Genomic DNA, 26,554 nt, shown 5'->3' with positions numbered 1-26,554 from the left:
GCCTATGCTTTTCAAGTTGATGAAAGAATGATGTACTCAGTGTTTTACTGCTCCAAGATGCTTTAGTTTTAATGAATATCTTAATATACTTTAAAAGTCAAGTAAACATCTCATTACTTTGTTGGAAAAATTGCTTTCAGTATTTATATTCATGTTGTATAACACTTATGAAGTTAGAAAGAGACAAAATTATTTGCCACTCGAAAACTAGTTCTACTTTTTATAATAATCACATGAGATTGTTCCTTCCTTTCATTGCCTGATGAAACTTTTCAATGGATTAGTGGAAGTATTATATTAATCTGATGTGGCCCAAAACTGGTGTAAAATGACAAAGTCTTTGATATTCTGGAAAGAGACAGCCAAGTATTGCAGACTTTCTTAGAAGACTGATCCAAATAGATATTCAGAAACCTCTGAATGTTTCAAGTCCATTTTCTGCTAAAATTCATAATCAGATATTATTTTCCAGTACTTTAAGTAGTCATAAATTAAGTGCATTACAAACAGTGTCAAAGTTCAAAATTTGACAAGAATGGGAATTTGATATAGAGAGGGACAGAAAAGATGCTTTTTTACCTCCAATACTTGTTGTGGTTCATGATACAGGTAAATATTTGATCTGCTTTACCTATACCTTCAGTCACATTAGTAAATGGTTTGAAAGCAATAAGCTGAATTGAAATATATCTATTTGCAGGAATAAAAATTGAAGTGCTTGTGATATGCCAGATGTGCAGCATTTGGTGGTTTTTAGAGAACACTATATTTGGGAAAACATCAGTTTGAATTGTTGGATTGGAATTCAAAGTCCAGACATTGCAAGATATCCTGGAGAGATAGAATTATGTGGTCATTTTCCCTCAGGATACAGCCCCACATACCACTAACATTAAGAACTAGCACAAATCTGTTTACTGGTCATGTACAGGCAAGTTAGGCAGCAAGAATGCACCAAGTGCAATGCCAGAGGAGCCTCTGCCTTTACCGTTATTGAACAGGTGCAAGCTTCTTGCTGCCAGCATGGATGAGGGCAAATTGGGTGTTGGATGAGTTAAACAACCACAACACTGATACAAAAGGCCTTTCAACTGAGGGAAATGGAAACTAATGTGGTATTGGTAGGGTGTAGTATAGTTAGGAGTAATTACTATACTTGGGCAGTTCCAAAGTTGTGTTGCCTGCCTGATGCCAGGGCAAATCTTTTTGCAGCTAGAGAAGCTTTTGGAGTGGGAGGGGGAGGATCCAATTATCATGGACCATGTCGGAACCAGCAACCTAAGTAGAACAAGGAATCAGGTTCTGCTGAGGGAGTTTGAGGAGGTAATTTTTTTTATTTCTTTTGAGAGATGTAGGCATACTGTCAAAACAGTATTTATTGCTCATCCCAAATTGCCCTTGAGAAATTGGTGGTGAACCATTACCTTAAACCACTGTGGATTTTGTGTTATATGTTCAGCATTAGACATGAAGTGAAGTCAAGTGTCAACCAGAATCTTATTGAACGTCACTGCAGGCTTGCAGACCCACATGTCCACTCTTTATACTGTTTGTTACATTCTTACTCTGAAACTAAATGTTTGTTTGTCTCTAGTCACTTTAACCATTGAATTATAATTTACTGCAACGGTTGAGATAAAAATTGGGAAAAATAGAAATAACAACCTTAATTTGAAATCTGACACTCCTCTCCCTCCATGTAGGGTGCAGGTTAGCTCCTGTACGGTGGTCTTCCTGGTGACAAATCTGACACTGAGTACAAGGACATGAAAAGAGAGGGAAATTACCCTATTCATCTACAGTGGGGCTTAATTTTGTGCAAACTAATGTGTGAAATCATATCTTGCTCATTTATATAGACTATACGTACAAAGCCACTTAGTTTATCTTGGCATTTGGAACATTTTTGTGGTATTTCCCTTAAAAGAAAATGTATTGTCTTAATCATGTATAAAATGATTTGAGAAAAAGACTTCTTTTGCCCATTTATGAAAAGACTTGAACAATTTCTGGATCTCCGTTCCCTTCAGCCCCATCCAGATTTATATTCTGCTTTTATTTCCCCTTGCACCTTTTCAAATCTTAATCCTTGTGGTGTTTTGTCTGTCTCCTCTGATCCAACCCTGTCTGAACCTGAATGGTTCAGTCCCAGCTTCACCTCTTCCAGTCCCTCTGTAATGAATTTGGGCAGAAGCTATGCACTTCCTTGGTGGCTTTTGTCTCCAAGTCCACTTCTTTCGTCAAGAATTACCTTCTCCCCCAAGACATTTTTATAGAGAGATGCTCCATAATATCAGACATCACAATTTTCTGCTCTTTCCCTTCCTCTAAACAGTCCCCTCTGAATGTAGAGCATTCCATTCACTCGGGTTTAAACCTAACATTGTCATGAAGCCAGCCAACAAGGTTGGTGCTTTAGTTTGGCAAAATGACCTTCTATAAGTTTATAAGAAATAGGAACACGAATAGGCTATTCACTACCTCTGTCCTCCTCTGCCATTCAATAGAATCATGTCTGATATGATATTCCTCACATGCACTTTCTTGCCCTTACCCCGTCCCCTTGGTTCCCCTACTGGTCAAGAATCTATCTCAATCTTAAGTATACACACTGATTCTGTCCTGGCAGCTCTCTGCAACAAGGAATTTCAAAGGTGTCTGGAAGAGATTGAACATCCAACTCTCAGGCACGTCACTGGGCCCCTGAACATCAAGCTGTTATTTCAAAGAGTGTCACTTACACTGTATCTATGACTCATCTAATGCCTTCGACCAATTTAAAATCCCTGGCCCTAACAATCGCCTTGTCACCATGGGTGTCATTTCTCTCCATGTTCTCTCCTGAAGAAGGGCTCATGTCCGAAACGTCGATTCTCCTGCTCCTTGGATGCTGCCTGACCTGCTGCACTTTTCCAGCAACACATTTTCAGCAGTTGAGGTCTTGCCAGTCCACATCAACTGCCCAGTCCTGTTGATGCATTCTGCTGTTGCTTTTAATCACTTGGCAATGCCTTCCATTTGGAAAACAACCATGGATTCTAGCTACATCTGCCTATTTGTGATATTACACAGCACAGAAGCAGGCTAGTTGATCCAACCAGGCTACATTGGTGTTCCTCCCTCTTTTACTCAACTGATACCAGTATTTTCTACTCTCTTGTGGTTATGCAGTCTCCCCTTACTTCATCAATAATATTCAATCCAACTCCCTATGATAGTGGGTTCCACATTCTCACCAATCTCTGTATAAACAGTTTTATTCTAATTTCCATATTTGATTTTCCTTTTGGGTGATTGCTATATTTGTGGCCTTTGGCCCTGCTTTTCAGAAATGGAAGTCTTCTACTCTCCAAAGTGTCTGTTCTCAAAACCTTTAATGATTTTTGTAGATTTCCACTAAGTCACCCCTCATCTATTTAAAGACAATCCATCTTATCCTGATATATATTATCTATCATTTCTAATGTAATTCTCTACTTTTTTTTCATCTTGATCCCTGTCTCTATATCCTCTTTATGATATAGTGACTAGAATTATACTCCAGGTATGGTTTAACCAAAGCTCAATATGGTTTTAGCATACCTACTTAATTCTATCTGTCTAAAAATAAGCCCTAAGACCCCAGATAATCGTTAACTTGTGTGACTATCATTAGTGATTTGTGTATGGTACTCTTAGATCACTTTGTTCCATTATTCTATTTTAATTCTTACTATAATTAGCAACCTCCTTTTTTTGTGCTAAAATCGTAATATCTTACATTTAGTTATGTTAAAATTATTTTTCCATTACATTCTCATTCTGAAAAATTGTATGTGGAACCCTTTTTGTTCCAGCTCTTTTCAAAGAGTCATAGAGATATACAGCATGGAAACAGACACTTTCTGTCACTCACTTTCAATGTATTTTCCCTTATTATTGCTCTCTCTGAAGGAAGCTGTTCCTTCCTGTCCAGTCTGGGTCCTCCAGGATTTTAATAGTCTGAATTAAATCTCCCCTAAAGTATCTTCACTTTAAAAAAAAAATCTATTCTTATAGAGTCATAGAGATGTACAACATGGAAACAGACCCTTCGGTCCAACCCATCCATGCTGATCAGATATCCCAACCCAATCTAGTCCCAACGACTAGCACCCGGTCCATATCCCTCCAAACCTTTCATATTCATATACCCATCCAAATGCCTCTTAAATGTTGCAATTGTACCAGCCTCCACCATTTCCTCTGGCAGCTCATTCCATACACATACCACCCTCTGTGTGAAAAAGTTGCCCCTTAGGTCTCTTTTATATCTTTCCCCTCTCACCCTAAACCTATGCCCTCTAGTTCAGGACTGCCCGACCCCAGGGAAAAGACTTTTGTATATTTACCCTATCCATGCCCCTTTATAATTTTGCAAACCTCTATAAGGTCACCCCTCAGCCTTCGACGCTCCAGGGAAAACAGCCCCAGCCTGTTCAGCCTCTCCCTATAGCTTAAATCCTCCAACCCTGGCAACATTCTTGTAAATCTTACCTGAACCCTTTCAAGTTTCACAACATCTTTTCGATAGGAAGGAGACCAGAATTGCACGCAATATTCCAACAGCCGCAACATGATCTCCCAAAAAAAAGCATACCAAACGCTTTCTTCACTATTCTATCCACCTGCGACGCCACTTTCAACGAGCTGTGAACCTGCACTCCAACGTCTCTTTGTTCAGCAACACTCCCTAGGATCTTACCATTAAGTGTATAAGTCCTGCTAAGATTTGCTTTCCCAAAATGCAGCACCTCACATTTATCTGAATTAAACTCCATCTGCCTCTTCTCAGCCCATTTGCCCATCTGGTCAAGATCCTGTTGTAATCTGAGGTAACCCTCTTCGCTGTCCATTACACCTCCAATTTTGTTGTCTTCTGCAAACTTACTAACTGTACCTGTTATGCTCGCATCCAAATCATTTATGTTCAATGTCTAAAAGTAGAGGACCCAGCACCGATCCTTGTGGCACTCCACTGGTCACAGGCCTCCAGTCTGAAAAACAACCCTCCATCACCACCCTCTGTCTTCTACCTTTGTGCCAGTTCTGTATCCAAATGGCTAGTTCTCCCTATATTCCATGAGATCTAACCTTGCTAATCAGTCTCCCATGGGAACCTTGTTGAACGCCTTACTGAGGTCCATATAGATCACATCTCCTGCTCTGCCCTCATCAATTCTTTTTGTTACTTCAATAAAACTTTTTAAAAAAGTCATCTTAATCTTCCTAGATCATTCGGCGCTCCCTAATTGTCAGATACAACTCTTGGTGGTTTAACCTGAGGTTCAGCACATCTCACACCTTCCATATCCTTTTCCACAGTAAATACTGATGCAAAATACTGGTTTAGTGTCTCCCCCATTTTCTGTGGCTCCACACAAAGGCTGCCTTGCTGATCTTTTGAGGGGTCCTGTTCTCTCCCTGTTGCCCTTTTGTCCTTAATGTAGTAAAAACACTTTGGATTCTCCTTAATTCTATTTGCCAAAGCTATCTCATGTCCACTTTTTGCCCTCCTGATTTCCCTCTTGAGTATACCCCCACTGCCTTTACACTCTAAGGATTCACTCGATCTATCCTGTCTATACCTTTACGTATGCTTGCTTCTTTTACTTAACCAAACCCTCAATTTTTTTAGTCATCCAGCATTCCCTATATCTACCAGCCTTTCCTTTCATCGTAACAGGAATAGACTTCCTCTGGATTCTCGTTCTCATTTCTGAAGGCTTCCCATTTTCTAGCCATCCCTTTACCTACAAACATCTGCCCCAATCAGCTTTCGAAAGTTCTTGCCTAATACTGTGAAAATTGGCCTTTCATTTCTTATCCCTCTTAATTCTATTATGTTGATGACTTAATGGTTTCATGTCCTGCTCTTGCCCTGAACTGGGAAATTTTATTAAATCTTGGACAAAGTTTTATGGGGGGTGGGAAGCCTGCCGGCACCCCCACAAGTGTAATTCCAACTTTTTTGTCACTTGGGATTTTATTTCTTGAGAAATATCTCTACAATGTCCAGTTAAGAATTTTGCATCCTTCTGGACACAACATGGAGTGGAACAATTTCATGATCTGTGCTTGTTTTAACAGCAGTTGTTGATGCTGCTGCTATCTGCCTTAGTTATGCTTCCTCTTGATTCATCCTTTGTTACTTTTCTTGTCCCATCACCATCCCTTTTACCTTTTCTTTTTATCTCTTTTGCCCCCACCCCCAGACCTTTGCTTTTCTTCTGTGCCATTAATGTTGCCACATCTGTACTTGCTTAAAACCTTTTAGTTCTTTTCTCCGTTCTGACAAAAGATCATTGACTTGAAACATTAACTTTTTTTTCTCTCGAGCGATAGTATCTGACCCAATGAGTACTTACTGGACTTTAGTTTTAATTTCAGAAAAGGCCTGATTCTGTAGTTCCCATGTAGAAAAATTGGATAAATACATAACATCTACCTGAAAGAGATATAGACAGCTTCAGCATTTTATTGAAATGTATTGATTTGGAAAATTAAATCAATGAGGTACATCAGGCAGTAAATGATAAGAGCTCATGAAAGCTAAGTATGTTTATAGTAAAACCATAAGGCTATGGTTTTAAATTGCGTTAAACCATAGTTGGCAAGAGAAATTGATACAGAGGCAAAACATGTTATGACACAACATTTAAGTGATTTATTTTTGTAAACTGAAGTTTGCAATATTTATTAGTGCAAATGTATTTTTAACTGCCTGTATTAACTTCATTCGACTACTTGTAGCTAATTTGGTAATGAATTGATCAGGAATTATACATGAATGTAGTAATCTGAAATTAAACAATTAAAGAAAAACCTTTGACTTCAAGCATGTTGGAAATTAATATGTCCCTGATTAATTATTTCCTTTAAAGAAAACTTAACTCACTTATTCAAACTACAATACAAAATGATTGTGTATCAGTATTTTATGATTCTGGAATTTGCTCATTGATTATTTGAATTGAGTTTGGAAAGAATTGGGTTACTGTGTTATTTGGATGGAGTCTACAATTTGTAAACTTTTCTAAAGTTAATTTCATCACACATATATGCATACAGCAATCTGAAATGCATTTTTATGTGCCTTTGGCATTGTTATCAATAATTTTAATATATATGATAACACAAACTATGTAATTTTTCCATTCTATTTCCCTTTTTGATGTACAGATGGTATGAAGAGCTTCACAAAATGCATTTATTCTAACCAGGGATCTCTTGTCATTTCTTCTCAGCACTTGCATCTAGTGGAACACTTCCTATAACCTCCCTTGATGCCAGTGGAAATCTGTTGTTTGCCAATGCAGCGAACCCAGGGGGTACTCCAAACATCGTGACAGCCCCTCTCTTTTTGAACCCACAAAACCTCTCCTTACTCACCAGCAACCCAGCCGTAAGCCTGATATCTGCTGCCGGGACAACTGGACATGCAGCGAGTCTCCAGATGGCCTCTATGTCAACTGATTCCAGCCAGAACTCTTCATTCACTGTGACCTCAGCAGGTGGGGCCACCAACACCACCAAGGCCCAATGAGACGTACTCCCTAGAATGGATCATTTAATCCAGTAATGGGATGAGTAATTGGCTGCTTCCAGCAAAAGCAAAACTGATGTTTGCCTAATTTTTTAACTTGCTTTTCAGGATTGTGTCACAAATGACAAAAAAAAGACTTCTACCAAAAAGGAAACACGTGAATATTTATCGTTTCAGACGGTCGTAACAATATAGGAGTCATTAACAATGCATAGGCAAGGGTTCTGTCTCCTTTACTATCTATTTTATTAGTTCTTTTTAATTGTGTGTTTATTTTAATTAGGTCTGTTGTACAGGCCTTTTTGTTTCATAAAGGTGTTTATATCATGTATAAATAGCATGGGTTTCTTTAACTGGTACAGTTTAGGCAGGCCTGTACTTGGGATGCTTGTGCATCTTTTTTTTTCCCCTGTGTATACTGTTAAGAAAATTACATTGGGTTTTTATTTTTTTTCTTCTTGTTAATGTCTCTTGAAATTATCTCCTTTCTTTTGGAAAAAAAAGGTTGTTCCTTGTCGGGTACACTGTAGATTTATGCACCGTTTGTATAAAGTGGTTTACTGTTGGTTATTTTTGTAGGAAAGATTCAAAGTTAGATGCTTTGAGACAAAAGTTCGCAAACTGATGGTTTTAAAAACATTCTTGGTTTTTAAAATGGCTTAGTATGTCTGTCCTTCCTAAATGTAAGGGTTGGGTATGTTAGCAAATGTCATACCATCAGCGATATTGATCCACGTAGCTGAACAACTGGAAATGGAGAAGACTTTATTGTCAGTGGATCATGGGTATCTTGTGAAGCTTTTGTCTTTGCTCAGATACTGAAACTAGTTGAAACCATCACGGAATATGGTAGAGATGAGCAAACTACAAATATGCAAGACCAACCATAAAAGCTAATGGGGAAAATTCATTATTTAGTTTCCAGAAACTGACTTATTTATAGAAACTAAATAATGTATGCTTCCATAGAACTTGATAACACATCTAATGTTGGCGCAGTTTGGTGTTTGTTTATCTTTAAGGGAAAATAGGGTTGTTTTGAGACAAGCGGCTTACAGTATGCACAGTATGGCTTGAACCATTGCTGTAAGCGTATTAAAACCAAAAATTAAAGGACTGGAGTAGAGCATTGCAGTTCACATGGAATAAAAATGGTGCCTGTCATTTTCTGTAGTGAACTTGAAAGAGAGGAGCAAGGTTTATATTACAAGCCAGAATGATTGCTGTGGCCACATGTCCAGCATTCCCAATTGGTTAATGAACAACATGTTTAGATACTCAATATGTGTGAACTTTGTGCTGAGCTACCCACGGGGAATGAATGAGGTATAAATTTCTTTTGTTCAATAGCACGTGATATTTTCTGATAAACGCAGCTGATGTTTTAACAAATAATGTGCTTGAATCAAACAAGTGTTTGTTTAAACAAGCCCGAGTTCTGTTGCTGACTATTCACTCATATTGCTGCACTGTGTCTGTACCAAACAGGCACTTGAATTGATATTATAATTCAAATTCACGTTGGTTAACATTGTTCTTTGTGTTAGTCATAGCAACTGGATTCAATTAAGTTTCTCATCTTAAGTAATGACAGCCACCATTTTTTTCCTTGTTAGTAACTACATTAATCTCCTTTTCAAGACACAAAATATGCAGTTCTGGTAGGGTTGCACTACCAAACTGCAAACAAAATGAATATGGCTGCCTACCAAATATGGACAGCTATTAAAAGCTTGAACCAAAGTCAGTTTTACCTAGCTGCTGTACCAATGACATTGTTTGCATGAGTGCAGTTAATAGGCATCAGTAATTTAGTTGCTCCTGTTCATAGAAGGTAAACAGTTACTATTTTCTACTTTTTAATGTCGTTTTTCAGGTGAAAGAATCTTCAAACGTGAAATTTACATTGTTGCAGAATAATAATCATTTTGTCAAGAGTCTGGTGCAACCAGTTTTCATTGGGTAATTCAAATTTACCGGATGGCTAAATGTAGACTGGTGTTAGTGATATTAAGAAAGTTAAAAATAATATTTCAAGTTGTACAAACCCTCACTGTCTAAATGTACAAAACAGATCCTGTGACAGATTGTACTGCTGCAGTACTTGTATCCTTCTAGTTTATGTACTCTTGTACTATTTTCACTGGGTATTCAAACAAATTTTAGAGGAATGTTGTTACTTTTCTAATAGTAGATTCTGGGCTTTGGACCAGTGGGAAATGTTTAGACCCCATGCACAAATGTAAACCAAAAACCTTTAGTCCTCCAAGGCAGGTATTTAACCAGGCTATTCTGTAATTCCAGCACCCACCCAAATTATATTTATGACACTTTTGCCCTCATTACTGTTTTCTATCATTGCTTTACTTTGCAATGACACCTAAAGTACAAAAATGTGCATAGTACTTGTGTATGGGAAGAATTAATGTTGCACCAGAAGTACAAACTATGCAATAAAGACCAGTTGTCTACAGTCACATTGGTGGCAATAATAAATTGCATCGCATGTGAGGAGCAGTAAAAAGATATCCCCACAATGCTGAGTGTCTGAATAAAGGTGAAGTGCTTTTCTAGAGATGACCTTTGCTTACTAATATACTTGCTTGGTAGCATGGCTCAAGTATTGGACATCAATTGTTGAGCTAGCTTTTCATTTAAGCAATTACATATTTACCACATAGAAAGTAATTTGGACAGGTGAGTTATAATATTCAACCCATGTTGGTGTCAGCCTTGTGTACTTTGTAGCTTTTATTGCATGCCCTTTCATGTTAAACACGTGAATTAATAGATAAAACTGGTTCATTGAATAGCAGAAGGCTTTCTGTGAACATTTTTTTGTTCCTGATTTTTCCACTTGCTCCATAAATAGCAAATGTTTTAAAAAGCAACAAGAAGGAAAATAAGCATAAAGCTGAGATGACTGTTTCAGTTTTAAATACAAGACAGAACTGAATGCTGGTCATTGATGGTGGTAGTGAAACAGAAGTTGAAGGCATGCTTCCATAGAAACTTTAAGATAATGCTTTCTAGCAGACCCCAGACCACAGTTAATATTTAAATTTTAAACCTAACTGAGCTAGTTCTAATTTTTTGTTGTATATCTGAAAAGGAAACAAAGTAAGTTGTGATAAAGCTTTTAATTTTATATTCCTTAATGGATTAATGTTTTGCTACAAAGGTAGTCAGCGTATCATTGCATTTGTCTGTTGCAGAGAGAATCCTGCTTTTATTTGTGAGATGTTGTAGTTTGAAGCAATCAAACCAGGATTTTCTTTCAGGATTGTGTTTTGCCCTTGTTAGAGCTGGGCAGTATCATTTGCACCAACTCTGCAAACGCCAGTGGCTTATGTGACATTGAGGTTTGTCAATAAAAATTGGTTGTGTTCTTAGGTTTTTGGAATTGAATGATACATAGGTAAATATAAGGAATAGTTTTAATAATTAAAATTTAGTAATTTTAGTTAGCAGTAAACAATTCAGAGCTCTTATGGTTGCAATGGTTACAATTCATGCTCTCAAAGCTTTTTATGCCATTGTCCCTTTTTGCCAACTTTCCATAAAGTCAGACACATACTGACTTAATCCATCAATCCATTTGAGTCAAAGCAGACTACTTTTTTTCAGATCAGATAAAATTGGTAAAAGCAAATCGCTCATTAAGGTGGGACCTACTCCATGATAAATGCTAAACTATCCATTTTAAAAATATTGAATTCTGGAAGTGCTCTTACTAATAATTAATCAATTGACACTTCATGGATGAATATTTTACTCCTGTTTCTAAGCTGATTATCTGTTTTAAGTAAATTCTAAAATATTGACTTCATCTTACTAATTTATTTGCCAAATTTCTTGCAACAGAAGCTCTTTTTGTTTTAAAAGCCTCCAATGCTAATAGATTAAATTTCAAACCTAAATATGTGAAATCCATGAACAGATGCTAGCAAAATTTACATGATCAAATTCAAATGACCCTGTTGCCTTTGAGACATTTGTTCAAATATTGCTCCTCCTCAAACAGTTGGGGGTTGTGAACAGGAAGACTGTTGTGAATTTCAATACATTTTTTGAATGAAGTCTTAAACTGGTCCTCTGATGCAATTGTGTATTTTCATTGAGGATACACAAAATAAATTGGAAGTAAGTGTGTCCATGTATCCATTTTCCACATTGTTTGAATATACCATTTTATTTCTGTTCATGTTTTATATGTTGTATAAATACTCGAATCTCAAAATTTTAATTATCCATTATTGAATGCAATACGTGTACACATTTTGCATATTTTCAGTGCATGTATATGCTCATCCCAGACTTTTAAGTAGCAAGCTTTTGACTTTGATCTTCAAAGACTTAATCTAAACCATCTTTTCAAGATGTATAAATAATAATTGGTCTAACCCAAATAATTAGTATGTATATTAAGCATACATCAACAATGCATCATAAGAATACAATGTAAATGTCTTTGTTTAGGCATTAGATTGGGTCATAGTTCTGTGGTGAAAGTTTTATTGCCCCGTTGTAATATAAGAACAGTGTCCCATTTTAACCGCTTGATCAGCTAAGGGCCAATAAATTCCTATAAGTTATTTTAGTTTAATGTTCTGCCATACAATAATGTCTCTTTGGTCAAACATAACTTTGTGGAATAACAATTTGCATTGTTTGACAAATCAAGTGTCATTTTATTTTATGTTTGTTCCCTGACATTAAATGCGGTTCTTTGGCATTAGGACCAGATATGTCAGAAGATTAGTTAGAATTCCTAAGGATTTTTGTGCTAGAGTTGCCACAAACATTGGTGATGGGCATCATCAACCAGGTGAAAGCAGAAAGCAGCCACAGTGCTCCACTAAATAGATATGCCTTATCCAGTTCTCAAAATTGACTTACGTGAACTGAACGTCAATGCCTGCAGGCACTTTTATTTATAAACACAATTTAGATCATGGCTTATCACAAGAACTAGGAGCAGCAGTAGGTGATTCAACCCTTCTCCAAAATTCAGTACAGTCATGGCTGGTCTTATCTTGGCCTCAAATTCACATTATGCCTGTTCCCTATGACCCTTTAATGTGTTACTCATTAATAATCTATCTTATCTTCTCCTCAAATTCATTTAGTGTCCCAGCATTCAAGGCTATCTGAGGTTGTGATTTTGACAGATTCACAACCATAATAATTCCTCCTCATCTTTGTTTTAAATCTGTCACCCCTTAGCCTAAGACTATAGCCTGTCATTCTAGATTGCCCCACAAGGGGAAACGTCCATTCTGCATCATCTTTGTCAATCCCCTTTAGCAACTTAAATACCTTAATTTATCTTAGATCTCCTCTCATTCTTCTAAACTCTAGTGAATCTAGGCCAAAGCTGCTTGATCTCTCCTCATAAGCCAAGTCTTTAATTTCTAGAATTTATCTAGTGAATCTTTTCATCTTTGGAAGTCATCTAGTGAAACTAACTCCATTTAGTTATAAACTCCTAGTATTCAAAATGAAAACTTCTTTAATGCAGATTAGTAATATTTCTGCATAGTGTTTAATGTCTGTTTCTCCTCTCTATTTTCTTTTCTACAACTGATAACTCCATATTTGTCCTCCCTCAAAACACACAAAAAAACAAAAGTGCAAATTGACTGTGGAACTGGCAGTGCAGATCTGTTGATGATTTAATTCCCTATTTGTGGCAATAGCTTATTTCTTCAAGTATTAATAGCCACTCTTGAACCAAGAGCTACTGAATAATGCTTTGAAAAAGATCAATCCTTTGCTACAAACATAACTTATTTTATTAATGGTTAGTTGGTAAAAATATTGTATAGGATCTGTATTGACTTGATGAGGTTAACCCCTCAGCACGACATGTAGAAATTGTTCTACAATATTCCATTAAATCCATAGTATCTTTCAGCAATGAAGGAGGCTGTTTGGCCTTTCCTGTTCAGTTTGCTTCCAGCATCTTTCCGACATTGCCTTCAAGATCATATTCTTGCATTAAAATAAAATTATCTTCCTCTCCCTTTAATCTTTTTGCCATTTATCTTAAGTCTGTTTTCCCTATTAGCAGTGATTTTTGTTTCAAGATATGTAACGCTGCTGCTGGGATGATGAATCCCTTATTATTATTATAGATATAGTTATCATGGTAGGACAGGATGGGCACCATATTGAGGAATCACACCTTGGGCTGAAAAGAGGAAACTGATATTCCACTTAAGTCGATTACAGTTGTGTTTTCTTTTGAGGTTTTTGGAGCTGTCATGAGCTCCTTTCTGAGACCTGTACGGCATTGAGTGAATCCTGTTGAAGTGGTAGGGAGACCAAAAGTTAAATAGAAATAATGTATTTTCTCTATTTTATGTGAACAAAATTGGGGATGGGGAATCCCATCTGAACATATAATTATCCTCAACGTTGTTAAGTAAAAAATGGCTTTACATTATTTGTGCAAACATTTTCATTGAGAAATGAGACAGATCTTGGTCCATGTATGTAGGAAGTGAGTGAACTTTGTCCATTCATTGCAATCTTTTCATTAAGAAGAAATACCTCAGCATCGCTTAGCAATTATAGGCTTGCTTTGCAACGCAAAAACTATTCCCGGTGGATATGATTGTAGATTTAGAATGTAGATGTTGATTTTTGGATGATACTTTTACTTAAAAGGACATGTTCATGGATTTAGTTTCTCTCTTGAAAAGATGATCTTGATAACTAAAGAAAGAAATCAGTTAGTCATGACTCTATTTGCCAAAGCAAATGCCTTCTTTTGCAACTCAATTAAAATGTGGCCTAAGTTTTGGCATGTGTCATTTCACTATTTTTAAGCTAGTTAAGATTTGTATTCTACATTTTGAAATAGTACCATATTTTCATTTTCACCAGCCTTTTGATAGAAAGGGGTTAGTTCAGCAATGTTAGAATGGGAGAGGGTTCCACCACAGAAAAGGTGTTTCCTTAAAAAAAGGAAAAAGTGAACATGTTTTATCTGTGTTGTAAATTGAATGTAGTGTTTGTCACATTAATGGTTGAGTAAGTTTTTAAACTTTGTATTATTATTGTTGATAGCAATGCTAAACAATTCAGTCTAGACCAAAAATATATCCTGCTCCTTGCACCTGCTTGACTGATCAAAGAACAATTAAGTTGATATGTGGCTGCAGTTGTCTCCAGTCATTTACTTTGTGCTTTAGAATAACAGAGGCTTGACACTTTGACTATCCTAGCTCTCATTGTTGTATCCAGTTGATAGAATGAGAATTTTCATGAATTTGGCAGTAATCTCGAGGTATCAAAATAGATTGTGTCAAATAGATGGATTCAGCAGTAATCATTAATTTCGTTTTTGGATTCAGAAGTTGCTATAAAGCATCAGTAACATGATTTGACTTTTTTAAGGTAAAGTTCTGTACTAACAAATATTGGGGGTGTGCAATAATGTTCTTTTCATCTCCTGAAGATGGGTTCTCCAGATAGTTGACTATTTTAAGTTGTTGAAGTGGCAACTTTGTCAATCTAATTTTTTATATGTACGTTTTGGTCAATAATTATTGTCATTATATGTTTTAGCTACACAACTTCTTCATCAAATTAATAATACTTTAATTCTGTACTTCCCTGCCCTTTGCCAGTTTCTTTTTTATGTTTCATGCAATTCAGCACATTCTGCTGTGAAAACTGTCTGATTGCAGTTTGAAATAGCTGTCCTTTTGAGTTTGGTTTGCTTTTCAAAAAAAAAAGCTATTCAATTTCTGTATTTATCTTTCTTTTTGTTTTCTTTTTGATTTGTAGTTTTATATTCTAACAATGTGAAAATATTAATAAATGTGTTATATATTGCACACCCTTAAATATTATCATTAAGTCTGCTATTGTGCTACCATCCAAAAGTAAATAGCTACTAAGTTTTTATGCCAATTGTGGCATAAGTGTAGGTTAAATATCTATAAAAGCCAAGTTATTGCAAAACTGGGTAGTGCTGTGAGCAGTTACAAATTCAGGCTACACTGGTGTTGCTGAACAACTACATCTGAGTTTTGCATAACAAATGCCTTTCTGGTTTCATTACATGAAGCTGTAGTTGGTATTGATGCTAGTCTATGACTGTTGGACATTGATGATGTTTGCTCTGCTTTTTGTATTAGAAATTTGAAGTTATACCAAGGTTGGGCATTACAGAACTTCAGATTAAAATTGTTGTGTCAGGATCTTTGATCACTTAGCTTGCCATACCAAACAAGGTAATTGACTTTTGTCTCCTAAAATATTCAATTAATTTTGCTGCAGTTTCAGTCTTTTTGTGTTGCAGTAATACTTATAAACAATAAATAATGAATAGCAAGTAAAAAGGATTACTTAGAAAAGTCACAGTATTCTGTAGTATGAAGATCAGCAAAAGGTTTGGAATATTTCTTGTTGAGTGTTTCCAGCATTTCCTGGTTTTATACCATTTGAAATAGCTTCCAACCAGCTCACAACATCAGTACTTCTTTCTCTTGCTCCCCATCTTTCAAAAGGAAATTTGAAGTATTCCAAGGCTTTTCGGTCATCCTTGGTACAGTATTAAAAATGTTACCCAGCTTTTGATACTGTATTCATATGAAGTGCCCGATGAAAGTGTTGCAGCTGACTCTGATTTAAAGAAGCTAGTGATATCTGACCATTTTTTTGCTTTATTATGCTTTCTTTGATATACTCCTAAACTAGTAACAATAGTTCACTACAGGAATAATAAAAGTTGCTTGACTCTTGTGTCAAATGCTCCAAAAATTCACAGATCAATCCATTTTCTTGTTGCTATAGGCTAAACAGTTTTTCATTTTCTCTGCATTTCCTGTGCAATGAGATCTGATCTGTTTGCTTATATTTAAACTGTCACCACAATTATTTAGGGTTACAATTTATAATTAGTCAAACTTTTCAATTTTTGACAGTCAGAATATCCATGTAAATTGGTGATACTGATTATTTATATATAAACGAGTTGTTCACTTTGCTCCATGGTGAATTCAAACCTGCTGTTATTCATCATCCTTTTTTCACCTAGAAGTTCTCAAAGAAAGCAAAATAAAATTGTTAGCTTTTAATTGGTAGATACACACAGCTTCATCACTGATATTAAATTCCTTGCTTTGAAATGATAAGGAAAGGCATAAAAACCAATTGGTGATTCAGTTATTAGTTGTTGAAATATGGAGTTGGAATCATTAAAGTAGGAACAAACTAAATTAAGGATTCTGAAAGTATAAATGTTTGGTTACCTTGAGGTTTATAAATACAAAAACAAAAATTTTACAACAAATCTGCCCTGGTGGATTTTGCAGGTAGAATTGATTCTCATTTTAGTGGCTGGTTTTGTAAAGAGCTACATACACTGAGAGAATGATGTTTAAAAAAAAAATGTCTTAATGCATCCATTCCAGTTATACAAGAAGAGCACTTGGAACAAAGTATGAGTCAGTTTGTATAGTAAATTAATAAATGAAGGAATTCTGAGGAAGAAAATGAAATTCTGTCAGATTTATTCCCATGGTTGTTATGAATACCAGACAGGTTTCTATACTTCGATCTTTATAGCAACCTCCTTAAAATATTATGTATAACTGTCCCCATATATATTGTGAAAGCATCGCATCTATAATAGGACAATCATACAGTCAGTTACTTTTGTAAGGTGCATTTGAGATTTTGTCACAGTCTTAGTCTGAATCAGAAATTACTGGTTAATTAATAGGTTTTGTTTTAAGTTGTATTAATTAACATTAATCATTCTAATTATGGTAGAATAGCAACTTAGCTGCATTAGAAATGAATTTCCTGAGGAAAGAAATTTGTTACCCATAATAAAAATGACCCATTGTATTCCATTATATTTTGTTTATCAATTGATTTGGGTACTTTTAAAAATATCATATTGCCCAACCAACAACCACTAATATCCTGACTTACTGTTCTCAATAGAAGTTTAGAGACTTAAGTGTCTGTGACTACGCCAACTATCCTACGAATTGCCCTGTCCAGGCAATGGTGGGTTTTTGAAATTACATCATAATAAATGACATCATCAATGCTGCAACACATTACACAATTGCTTTTGTTACTGAGCTACAAGGGGGATGGAAAATATACCGTGTCTGATAGCCCATTTGCTCTAGCATATTACAGATTGAAATGGAAATGTTTCAGGTTTACATTTGTCTACTCACATGGTGTGATTATTTCATTTTCTTCCTCAGTTGCTTAAATGGTGCTGTCACCATTTGTTCTGTGTACAGGAGCTGTTGTATACCTCATTTCTAACTCATGACTGAGTAACTCGCTTTAATCTCCCCCCTCAGAGTGGCTGAACCTGCTACTGATTGTATACTTAAACTGTATACTTAAAACAAAAGAATCTGGCATGTATTAGCACAAGCACAGCAGGAGAATAACAGCAGTCAGAATTGACAACTAAAGTTAAAGTAAGCACTAGGGTATTACAATCCTTTAACCTTTCCATTATGTCTCTAACTGTTTCATTAGCTGTTAATTCCCTCCAATCTTTCTTTCTTCCCACTATATTTTTAGGCAAACTCTAGAACTACTGACACGCCAGCCATGATTAATGGCATGTAGGCAACTAAGTGCTTTATTTATCCAGCTGTTCATGCTCTTCATAGTGTGTCCTGAGCAGGTTGTTGGGCTGACTCTCAGCTCCTTAATTGGAGAACTGGTTAGGCATGATGGCAAGCCACCTCCCCATTCTTACTGGATGTGTGTATTTCATTTGTTGCAAACCTAGTTTTTAATGACTGAAAAATACTGTTGTCTTTTCTGATTGGGATAGGCTAATGAACACTAGCGAAGTGACTTTATGCTGAAATAATCTACCAAATTCTGTCTATTATATGTTGGCTCATTTCTAATTGCTTAAGACCACACTTCTTAAAAATAAAACTTACATTTTATGTGCTTAAAATAAGGAGCCTGATATCTGACAGTGATTTTCAGTCAAAAACAAAAATATGTTACTTTGTACTAATTCTCCTCTCTGGCTGCATCAGTCAGTTATTCAGAGGTTCAAATGAGTGAATGCACAGTAGTGTTCATAGCCAAATATTGGTTGAATAACGAGGGGCTGTTCAGTTTTGACAATCTCGTAAGGGTTTGTGTCCATCATTAAAAGTACCCTGAGAATAACACTCACTCTCTGAATGTAAATGTTAGTGATGGTCATTCCTGCCAAGCTTGGTGCTTTATTACATGCCAGCAACCTTTCATTGTGCTGATAAAACCAAAGACTTACTAATGATTGTATGAATTAATTTTTTTAAATGTCTTCAGTCCTAAACTAATCTTATTTCAAAAGTGTAAATTGCTTACAGTGACGAAAGAATTGCATAAAGCAAAATAAATCTGCTTCATTCTACCTATTAAATAATAGAGGGCCAGGTAAAAGTGGAGCACGTGTGCTATTTGATTGGTTAAAGGACTGGAGACTCCTGTGGTAGGGTTGGCTCTTCTGAGGGGCATTTATCCCTTTGGGCTGGGTGATCTGAATTAATACACACTGAGGTGCTCTTCAGAACTGACTATAACTGGCTGGACGCTGCCATTTCATTTTGCGAAAGAAAAATGAAGACTAAAAAATATGTAGCTTGCTTACAAAGATTTCATATCCTTTTCATAATACCACTGTGCAACTATGCATTGTATTCCTCAACCTTGTACTAGATAGAGTCAGTAACTTTTTTGTGTAGAGAAAGGTGGATTTCTTTGTGTTCAGTGATTTTTTTTTGAGTACTAAATGGGGGTTGTAGGATCATACAAGCTCTATCCCAAAGCGAAATACAAATGTTAACATTCGCCTAATGCAGATACCAAAGATTTGTTTCTTCTTTGCAACCTTAATTGTGTATTAAATGCAATTACCCAGCAGGCATTAGTCTAACCTCAGTAATTCCAAAGCTTAGATGTATATTTTGGTATATTTCTGGGATAAAGGTTTTTTTTTGTCAAATCCTTGTTCGTTTCAGTGTATTGCTCTTAAGTCATGGCATGAGATAAAAAAAATAAATTGTCTTTCTTGGTAGTTTAAGATATAGTATTTTTGTATGTTTTGGGTGTGTCTTTGTGTGTGAGAACATAATTGTTTTTCACTGCCTAGTTGTTCATAGTTTTAAAAGTGTACATATTATCCAATTTTGGACGTCCGCAGGCTTGTATTCTTTAGATGTGTTATTTATTGGAAGATTTTTAAAAACAAAGTTTTTCAATTGACAGTATTCCTTTCTTATATAAAAAATATCTACATGATAACCTTCAAAAGTTAAATCATATTTTTAAATTATACCTTCATCATTCACAATTAAGTTATTCAATTTGGTGTAATGTTTTTCATTAGGAATGCAAAATTTCCACCCAGACCAACATTAAAGATGGTTACACCCTATGGTTTATGTATATTAAATCTAAAATTTTCAAACTAAGGCATTGTTTTTTGCCTTTTCGAACATCTTATTAGGTATTCTTATTCAGGGTGTTCCACCCTTCCTTCCCGTTCTCTGGTTTGGTTTGCCAATGAGCATAAACTGTTAACACTCATGCATATTGTTCAGTGCGGGACTGAGAAGATAAAGAGTTTAGATAAATATATAATTCACTAATTCCACATGACCATATGATGAATCTAAACATTCCTGAGAATGAATATAATGGTTTTATCTAATCATATTTAAACTAAGTTAATCAGGAATTATGGGAACAATAGCAAAATACTACTTTTCTGACCTAAAATGATATGTAGATATGAGTTTTGCTGGTCTTCTACATCTATTCTGTTGATGAATCCTGTATATGATCAAGAAAAAAGGGATACTGTTGCCAATGAATAAATTTCATGATTTATTAATTCATTATGAATGAAGATGTGAAACAACTCAGCAGTTGTAACTGTAACATTTTCAATTGCGTTGAACTATCCCCACATGTGCATGGTGTATTTATTGTACAATAAGACTGCAGCACAGGTAACCTGCGGACGTCCCTATATCCAGTGCACCTTAATGCAGTACCACAGTTGAGTGTGTTCACATATACCCTAATGACAATTTTATGTATTAACTTCTGATAGATAGTTACTAATGTCAGACCTTTTACCAGTGCAAATGTTCCAAAAAGAAACTATAGGTAATGAGTTGATATCATCTTATACTACTTGCTATCATTTCTTGTTGGGACTTGGATAACCAGATTTGTTGCAAAATTCCCGAAACAACAAAAATTTAATTGACAGCAAATCTAAAGCTAAAGTAAACTTCCAACATGAAATCCTGAAGTGTTTGTTGTTCTGGGGCAAGATACAGTTCTCCTAAAATACTGTAAATGCTGAAAATTTCAGCAGTAACAGGAGAATACTGTCTTAAGAGAAATCCAATTGGCACTCAATTCATCAATATAGTTTGCATAAACAATTGTTGTTACAAACCTTGTTTGTCAATTTCTTTAGTCTTTTTCAGGAACTTGAATAAAAGTTTTTTGAAAACAACAGAATTTGTGAAACTCTAATATTTGATGAAAGGATGAGATGGTGCAGGATATTGAAAAGAAACTGTTTAATCTTGTGGAAGATTGTGTACTTGCTTTCCAGTTTCCCAGATTTCTTCACTGTAAAATTCTAATGAAAAATCAATTTAGATACCAAACGATTGCACTGAATTTGGTCCGTATGTATTTGCATCAATCTAAAACAAATTCAATGCTTGGTAATAAAGATAACTTCTTGTGATGTTTGTCTGGATGCATGGCTTCAAATTTATCAAAAAACATCAAAATCTTGATTTATGACTGGAAATGTCTAACTGTCATGAACTGAAAGTGAAATTGCAACTAATTTGCATTGCTCCCCATGAAAACCATGAAACCCCATTATCACCATTTAAAATTCTCCTCCTGAATATGTGAAACTGTTGGTGCTGACTCACCCAGAAAGGACTGACCACACCCTAACAACCTTGTAGGTTTTTCTTTTAATCAACCTGTCACAGAATTGATATTACATAGCTCTGGAGCGGGTGGGACTTGAATCCAGACCACCTGGCTCAGAGGTAGGAACATTACTTCTGCACCGCAAAGGTCCTTGCTTGCACCATCGTAAATTTCAGAATGCTTGATGAAGACCCGCTTAATGCTCATTTACTATTTAGTGAAAATAAGCAGTTTTTGATAAAACAATACAAGAGAATTGGAGAGATTATTGAAAAAGTGAGAAAAAAGGCATAAAATAAATTAACCTGTTCGGCAGTGTAAAAGCGTTACTGTACACTTTCTACAGAGATCTAGTCCAACCATTTACTAAAATGATGTGCACGTGGGGTTCTCCTTAATTGCCATTAAGTAATCGCTTATTATTTTAACTGAAAATGAGCTGGCCTAGATTTTAGCCTTTGATTTTAAGGTCTTGATAAATTATTCCAATCTCCTATTTTATGAACTGTCTATCTTGCTATTTATTCCTGTGTGTGTTGACACTTGGGTATATCAACAATTCTGTTTGTCCAGAACATATTTTCTCATGCTTTATGACTATTAGTTTCCCTTGTTTCCTCCTTATCTGGGAATGTCTGCCCCAATGAATATATGTTGTTATGATATAAAAATGCTTTCTCTTTGAATAATTTGATTATAACAATTATCTTCAATATTTGTTCTATAGCGCTGATCTAAATACTTTTCCATCCAAATGTAGGATATCTTTACTTCACAAAAACAGTGATGTTCAAGAGAATTGGTTTCATTAAATAGGAAAAATAAGTGTAGTTCTCTTGTTATTACCAGAAATTTTAAAATAATCCAAATGGAATAATTCTGGCAGGGTGCATAATGTTAAAATGAACCACTGATCAGTAATTTACAGAATGATTAAAACTTGTTTAAAAGGTCTAGTGTACAACTTTGGCAACTAGCAACTTTAACTAATTTCTAAGAAAAAAAGTTATTACCAAGGTAAAAGTTGATGGTAAAATTAGTAATGTTGCACACAGAGACCTAATGTATATGAATATGAAAAAGCAAATTGCCTTTACCGTTGATTTTCCCCTTTGGTGCCTCTAGATGTGCATCAGTTTCAGTTGACTAGTAGAAAGTTTGCAAATAGGCAGTTAATCACCATGGTCTAGATTTAAGAATAACAGGAAAGACTAGTAAATTTAGTTAGCTATTGTGACCGTAATATATTTTATTTGGTCAATTCACCTCCATTTAAAATGGTTACGAAGAAATTTCAGAAGTATTAATAAATGTTGTGTGAATATGAAAGATGCAAAATTAGGAACAATTTTACATAACCATTTTACCACATTTAAATAAACAAGGCCCATGCATATATTTTAATCCTGACTCAATGGGATTCAGAATTGTTACATCACAGGTTGGTATGTTTTTATTACTAATGCACCAATTTCAGTTCAATCAACAGCTAACTGTGTGACATTTTACTGTGAATGTTTTTATACACCAAGTGGCATAATCCTTTTAAAGAGTGGTAATGGAAAATTTAACATGGTTCTAGCCTTTATGGTTGGAAGACAGGAATGCAACATTATGCTGTGTGAATATTTTTGAGGATAAACTGGTGTGAATACATATATCATTGTAATTTTCTACTGACACATTGCAACAGTAAGGCATTATTGTTAAGCATTGATTTGTATATTGCTGTGTACTGGTATAATTTTATGAACGTACAATGTACAGTATCATTTCTGGCTCATGATAAACTCAGAAGTTTGAAGAGTAACCTTTGGAACACTGTAAGAACTAACTGTCAGGATATTAAATTTTACACTTTGACAAATTTAGTAACTTGATTTTTTTTTGGTGTTTTTGTTTATTTCTGGTCCTACATTTTATGCCGTGTTTAGTCTTAGGTTTTCTTCGTTCGTGAATTACATGGGTACACAATGTAAATCTTTTCAGTTGTATATTTTTAAATTGTATATTCAATTTTCTAACACATTTGTATACATTAAACTGGAAGTCACTAAGTCAAATCTTGATGATTAAGGGGCCTTTAGTGTACTACTGATGACTTTAGAAAAGTATTTTTGACAAATTTTGTTGTGAATTTCTGGGAAATTACTTAATCTTTAAGGGGTTGAACATATTGAACAATGCCTGAACCAACAACAGTATTTGGATTTGATGTCAGCTATGAAGCAATTGAATTGTCTTTTTTTTTGAGGCATCAGAAATAGCTCATTTCTTCCAACACTTAAAACATTTAGTAGTTATTAACTATGATAATATCACTATGTAGTTGCAGAGATTAATTTAAAATTCAGTACCTCATTGGATAGCAATGAAAATAGTACATATAGTCATCTAAATTAGTTGTCAAACTAAGAATCTGTAATTCAGATTTTACAGGTTTTACTTTTTCTGCTCATTGTTATTTAGATTCCTAACTATGTTTTCCTCTAGTCAGTTAACTAAATATCTCACTGTTGGGGATGATCTTGCTTCCCTAACATAGGTACTGTAAAAATGCTTTATTTAGAAAACTGGTTCATCAAATATAGATAAATAATCACCCAGCATATAGGTGAAAGTTTGAACTGGAACTAGGAAGCTGTATTGGATGTTTCAACTCAGGAGTCAGCAAAACAAACTGGTCTAAATTAGCTGGTAACATCTATAACTGAAGACCATTTTCCATCCTTCCCAATCAAGATGTGACAACAACATTCTTTGAAATTTTAAATTTTTTTTAAAGAAAAGACTGATTTAGATTATTGCAAATATTTCTGATTTTACATGATGCTGCCTGATTTTAAGGTCATGTTAAATGGCTACTAGTCTGGTCTGCTGTACATGCGATAAATATTTGAGCTTTAAGATGTTAATTTATTCCCTACCCCTTTAATTTAAAAATATCTATTCAAACAAGAGCCTATTTTTCTAATTTATTATGAAACCGGATACACAGCGATAGGTATTCATGCTGAACTGCTCAATTGTATTAGAAATGCAAAATTTAACAATATTGCTTCTGTCTGCATTAAGGTACTCTTTGGTTTTTAACTTCCCTTTTCAAAATCTGTTCCATTGTGTAGTGAGTAATTGCAGTTAAAGCTGTCTTCGATAACTGCCATGAAAGATTTCCATTGCAGCTAGATTTTTTTGTATTGTAATGTGGTCATTTTATCTAATCATTTTGTATTCATTTTTGTAATGGCGTCTTGATTCATTAAAAATATGACTTAAATATTGATGGGAAACTTACTTATTTCTGATTGGGGGTGCCGGTGTTGGACTGGGGTGTATAAAGTTAAAAATCACACAACGCCAGGTTGGTCCAACAGGTTTATTTGGAAGTACTAGCTTTCAGAGTGCTGCTCCTTCATCAGCTGGCTGTGGAGCATAAGATCGTAAGACATAGAATTTATAGCAAAAGTTTACAGTGTGAAGCAACTGAGATGATATATTGAAAAAGACCTGGATTGTATAAGTCTCTTTATCTTTTAGAATGACCATGTTGGTTTCTGTTCTTTCATATGTAAATCCCAGAACCTTTTTTTTAAAGTTACGTTCTCAAGTGAACTTTAACAGTAGGTGCTATGTCAGCTCAAATAATGCATTGACGTGAGATTAACGTCTGTGTCCCAATGTTCAAACTGATTCTATTTCTAAAAACAGGATTTACGGAATCGTACATGGATTCAGTTTTGAGCAAAATAAAATGTAATTCTGCAAGTACAAATTCACCCTACAAACTTAAATGTGGGTGGGGAGGGGTGGTTGTGAGTGTCTGAGAAAGTGAGAGAGTGTAAAGGGGTACAAGTCTGTGAGAGGGTGCGGTGTGGGGGGGAATATGTATGTGTGAGTGTATGAGAGAGGATCTGCATGAGTGTCTGGGTCTGTAGGAGTTTGTGTGTGTGTAGTGCAGTGGGGTCACCTGTAGTGTCACTTATTTCTGCTTACCTTTGTGCGGTTCATTTTTTTTGCAGAAACATTAAAAGCTAATCTTAAACAGTCTATTTATCACCCAGGAAAATGATGTACTACCCAGGCTTTTGAATTTAACTTCTAAAGTAAGGTGTCAGACAGCACTAAAACTGATTTATTTTTACCAGAACAGCACCATCTACAACAATCCAAATCACAGACTTCAAATAGATGAATTAAATTAGTCAGAATGGGCAATGCTTCTTTCACATTGCACACCATAATATACCCAAAATCATCATCATACACATTCCTCAATGTGCAGGAGGTCATTGATGGCTGTCCTTTTTAAACAGAAGCACTTTGGCAAGGATACTAATTATGCACAGTGTCTGGAACTGCGTAGTCTGCTAGATATTAATATATATATTCAATAGAAATCTTGTACAGTTGTGTGACAGGCAATGATGAAATTTTAATTCATTTCTATGTAGATTAAAAGCTATGTGATTATCATAAAACCCATCTGGTTCCCTAATATCTGATAGGGAAGGAAATCTGCTATCCTTCCCTGGTCTGAGCAGCCGGTGACTCCCACCCACAACAATGTGGTTGAATTTTAACTACCCTCTGAAATGGCCGAGCAAGTCAATCAGTTTTATCTAATTACGACAAAATCTAAAGAAAGGAATGAAACCAGACTGACCACCTTGCATCAATCCAGGCAGCAGAAACAGCAGTGGGAATCACAGCCATCCCAACCTTGCAAGATCCCCTTTACAAAACTCTGGGGTCCTCTGCCAAAATTGAAGGAACTATCTCACAGACTAGTCATACTCTCAGTATCATACCTTACAATGTCCCAGATACTGTCATCAAACATAGCAGTTGCACTACTGCTGACCAAGCCAGCCAAGTTAATAAGGGCATGGCTGCTAGATTGAGTCTACAGCAAATGGTGACAGAACTAAACGAGGGAAAAATCTATTTGACATCTCCCTCACCAATCTACTTGTTGCAGATGCATTCATCCATGACAGCAGTAGGGTGACCTCCCACACG

At 35.5% G+C, this 26,554-nt stretch overlaps 1 protein-coding gene across 8 annotated transcripts in view; it reads left to right on the top strand.

Annotated features, from left to right (window-relative positions):
• The window catches only part of pou2f1b (POU class 2 homeobox 1b), a 199,436-nt gene extending 174,618 nt beyond the window's left edge, over positions 1–24,818 (top strand). For 7 of the 8 annotated variants that reach the window (XM_072585323.1, XM_072585321.1, XM_072585326.1 and 4 more), the window contains one exon: positions 7,266–24,818. In XM_072585323.1, coding sequence (XP_072441424.1) covers positions 7,266–7,564 — 299 coding nt within the window. In that variant the 3' untranslated portion in view covers positions 7,565–24,818. Of the gene's footprint in view, positions 1–1,212; positions 1,324–7,265 lie in introns of all 8 variants that reach the window. The other variant, XM_072585327.1, reaches the window with a different exon arrangement.
• Positions 24,819–26,554: the final 1,736 nt, after the last annotated feature.

This window comes from Chiloscyllium punctatum, chromosome 15 (assembly GCF_047496795.1).
Source record: "Chiloscyllium punctatum isolate Juve2018m chromosome 15, sChiPun1.3, whole genome shotgun sequence".
Classification (NCBI taxonomy): domain Eukaryota; kingdom Metazoa; phylum Chordata; class Chondrichthyes; order Orectolobiformes; family Hemiscylliidae; genus Chiloscyllium; species Chiloscyllium punctatum.
Note: the sequence above shows the minus strand (reverse complement) of the source record. Positions and strands in the feature narration are given on the sequence as shown.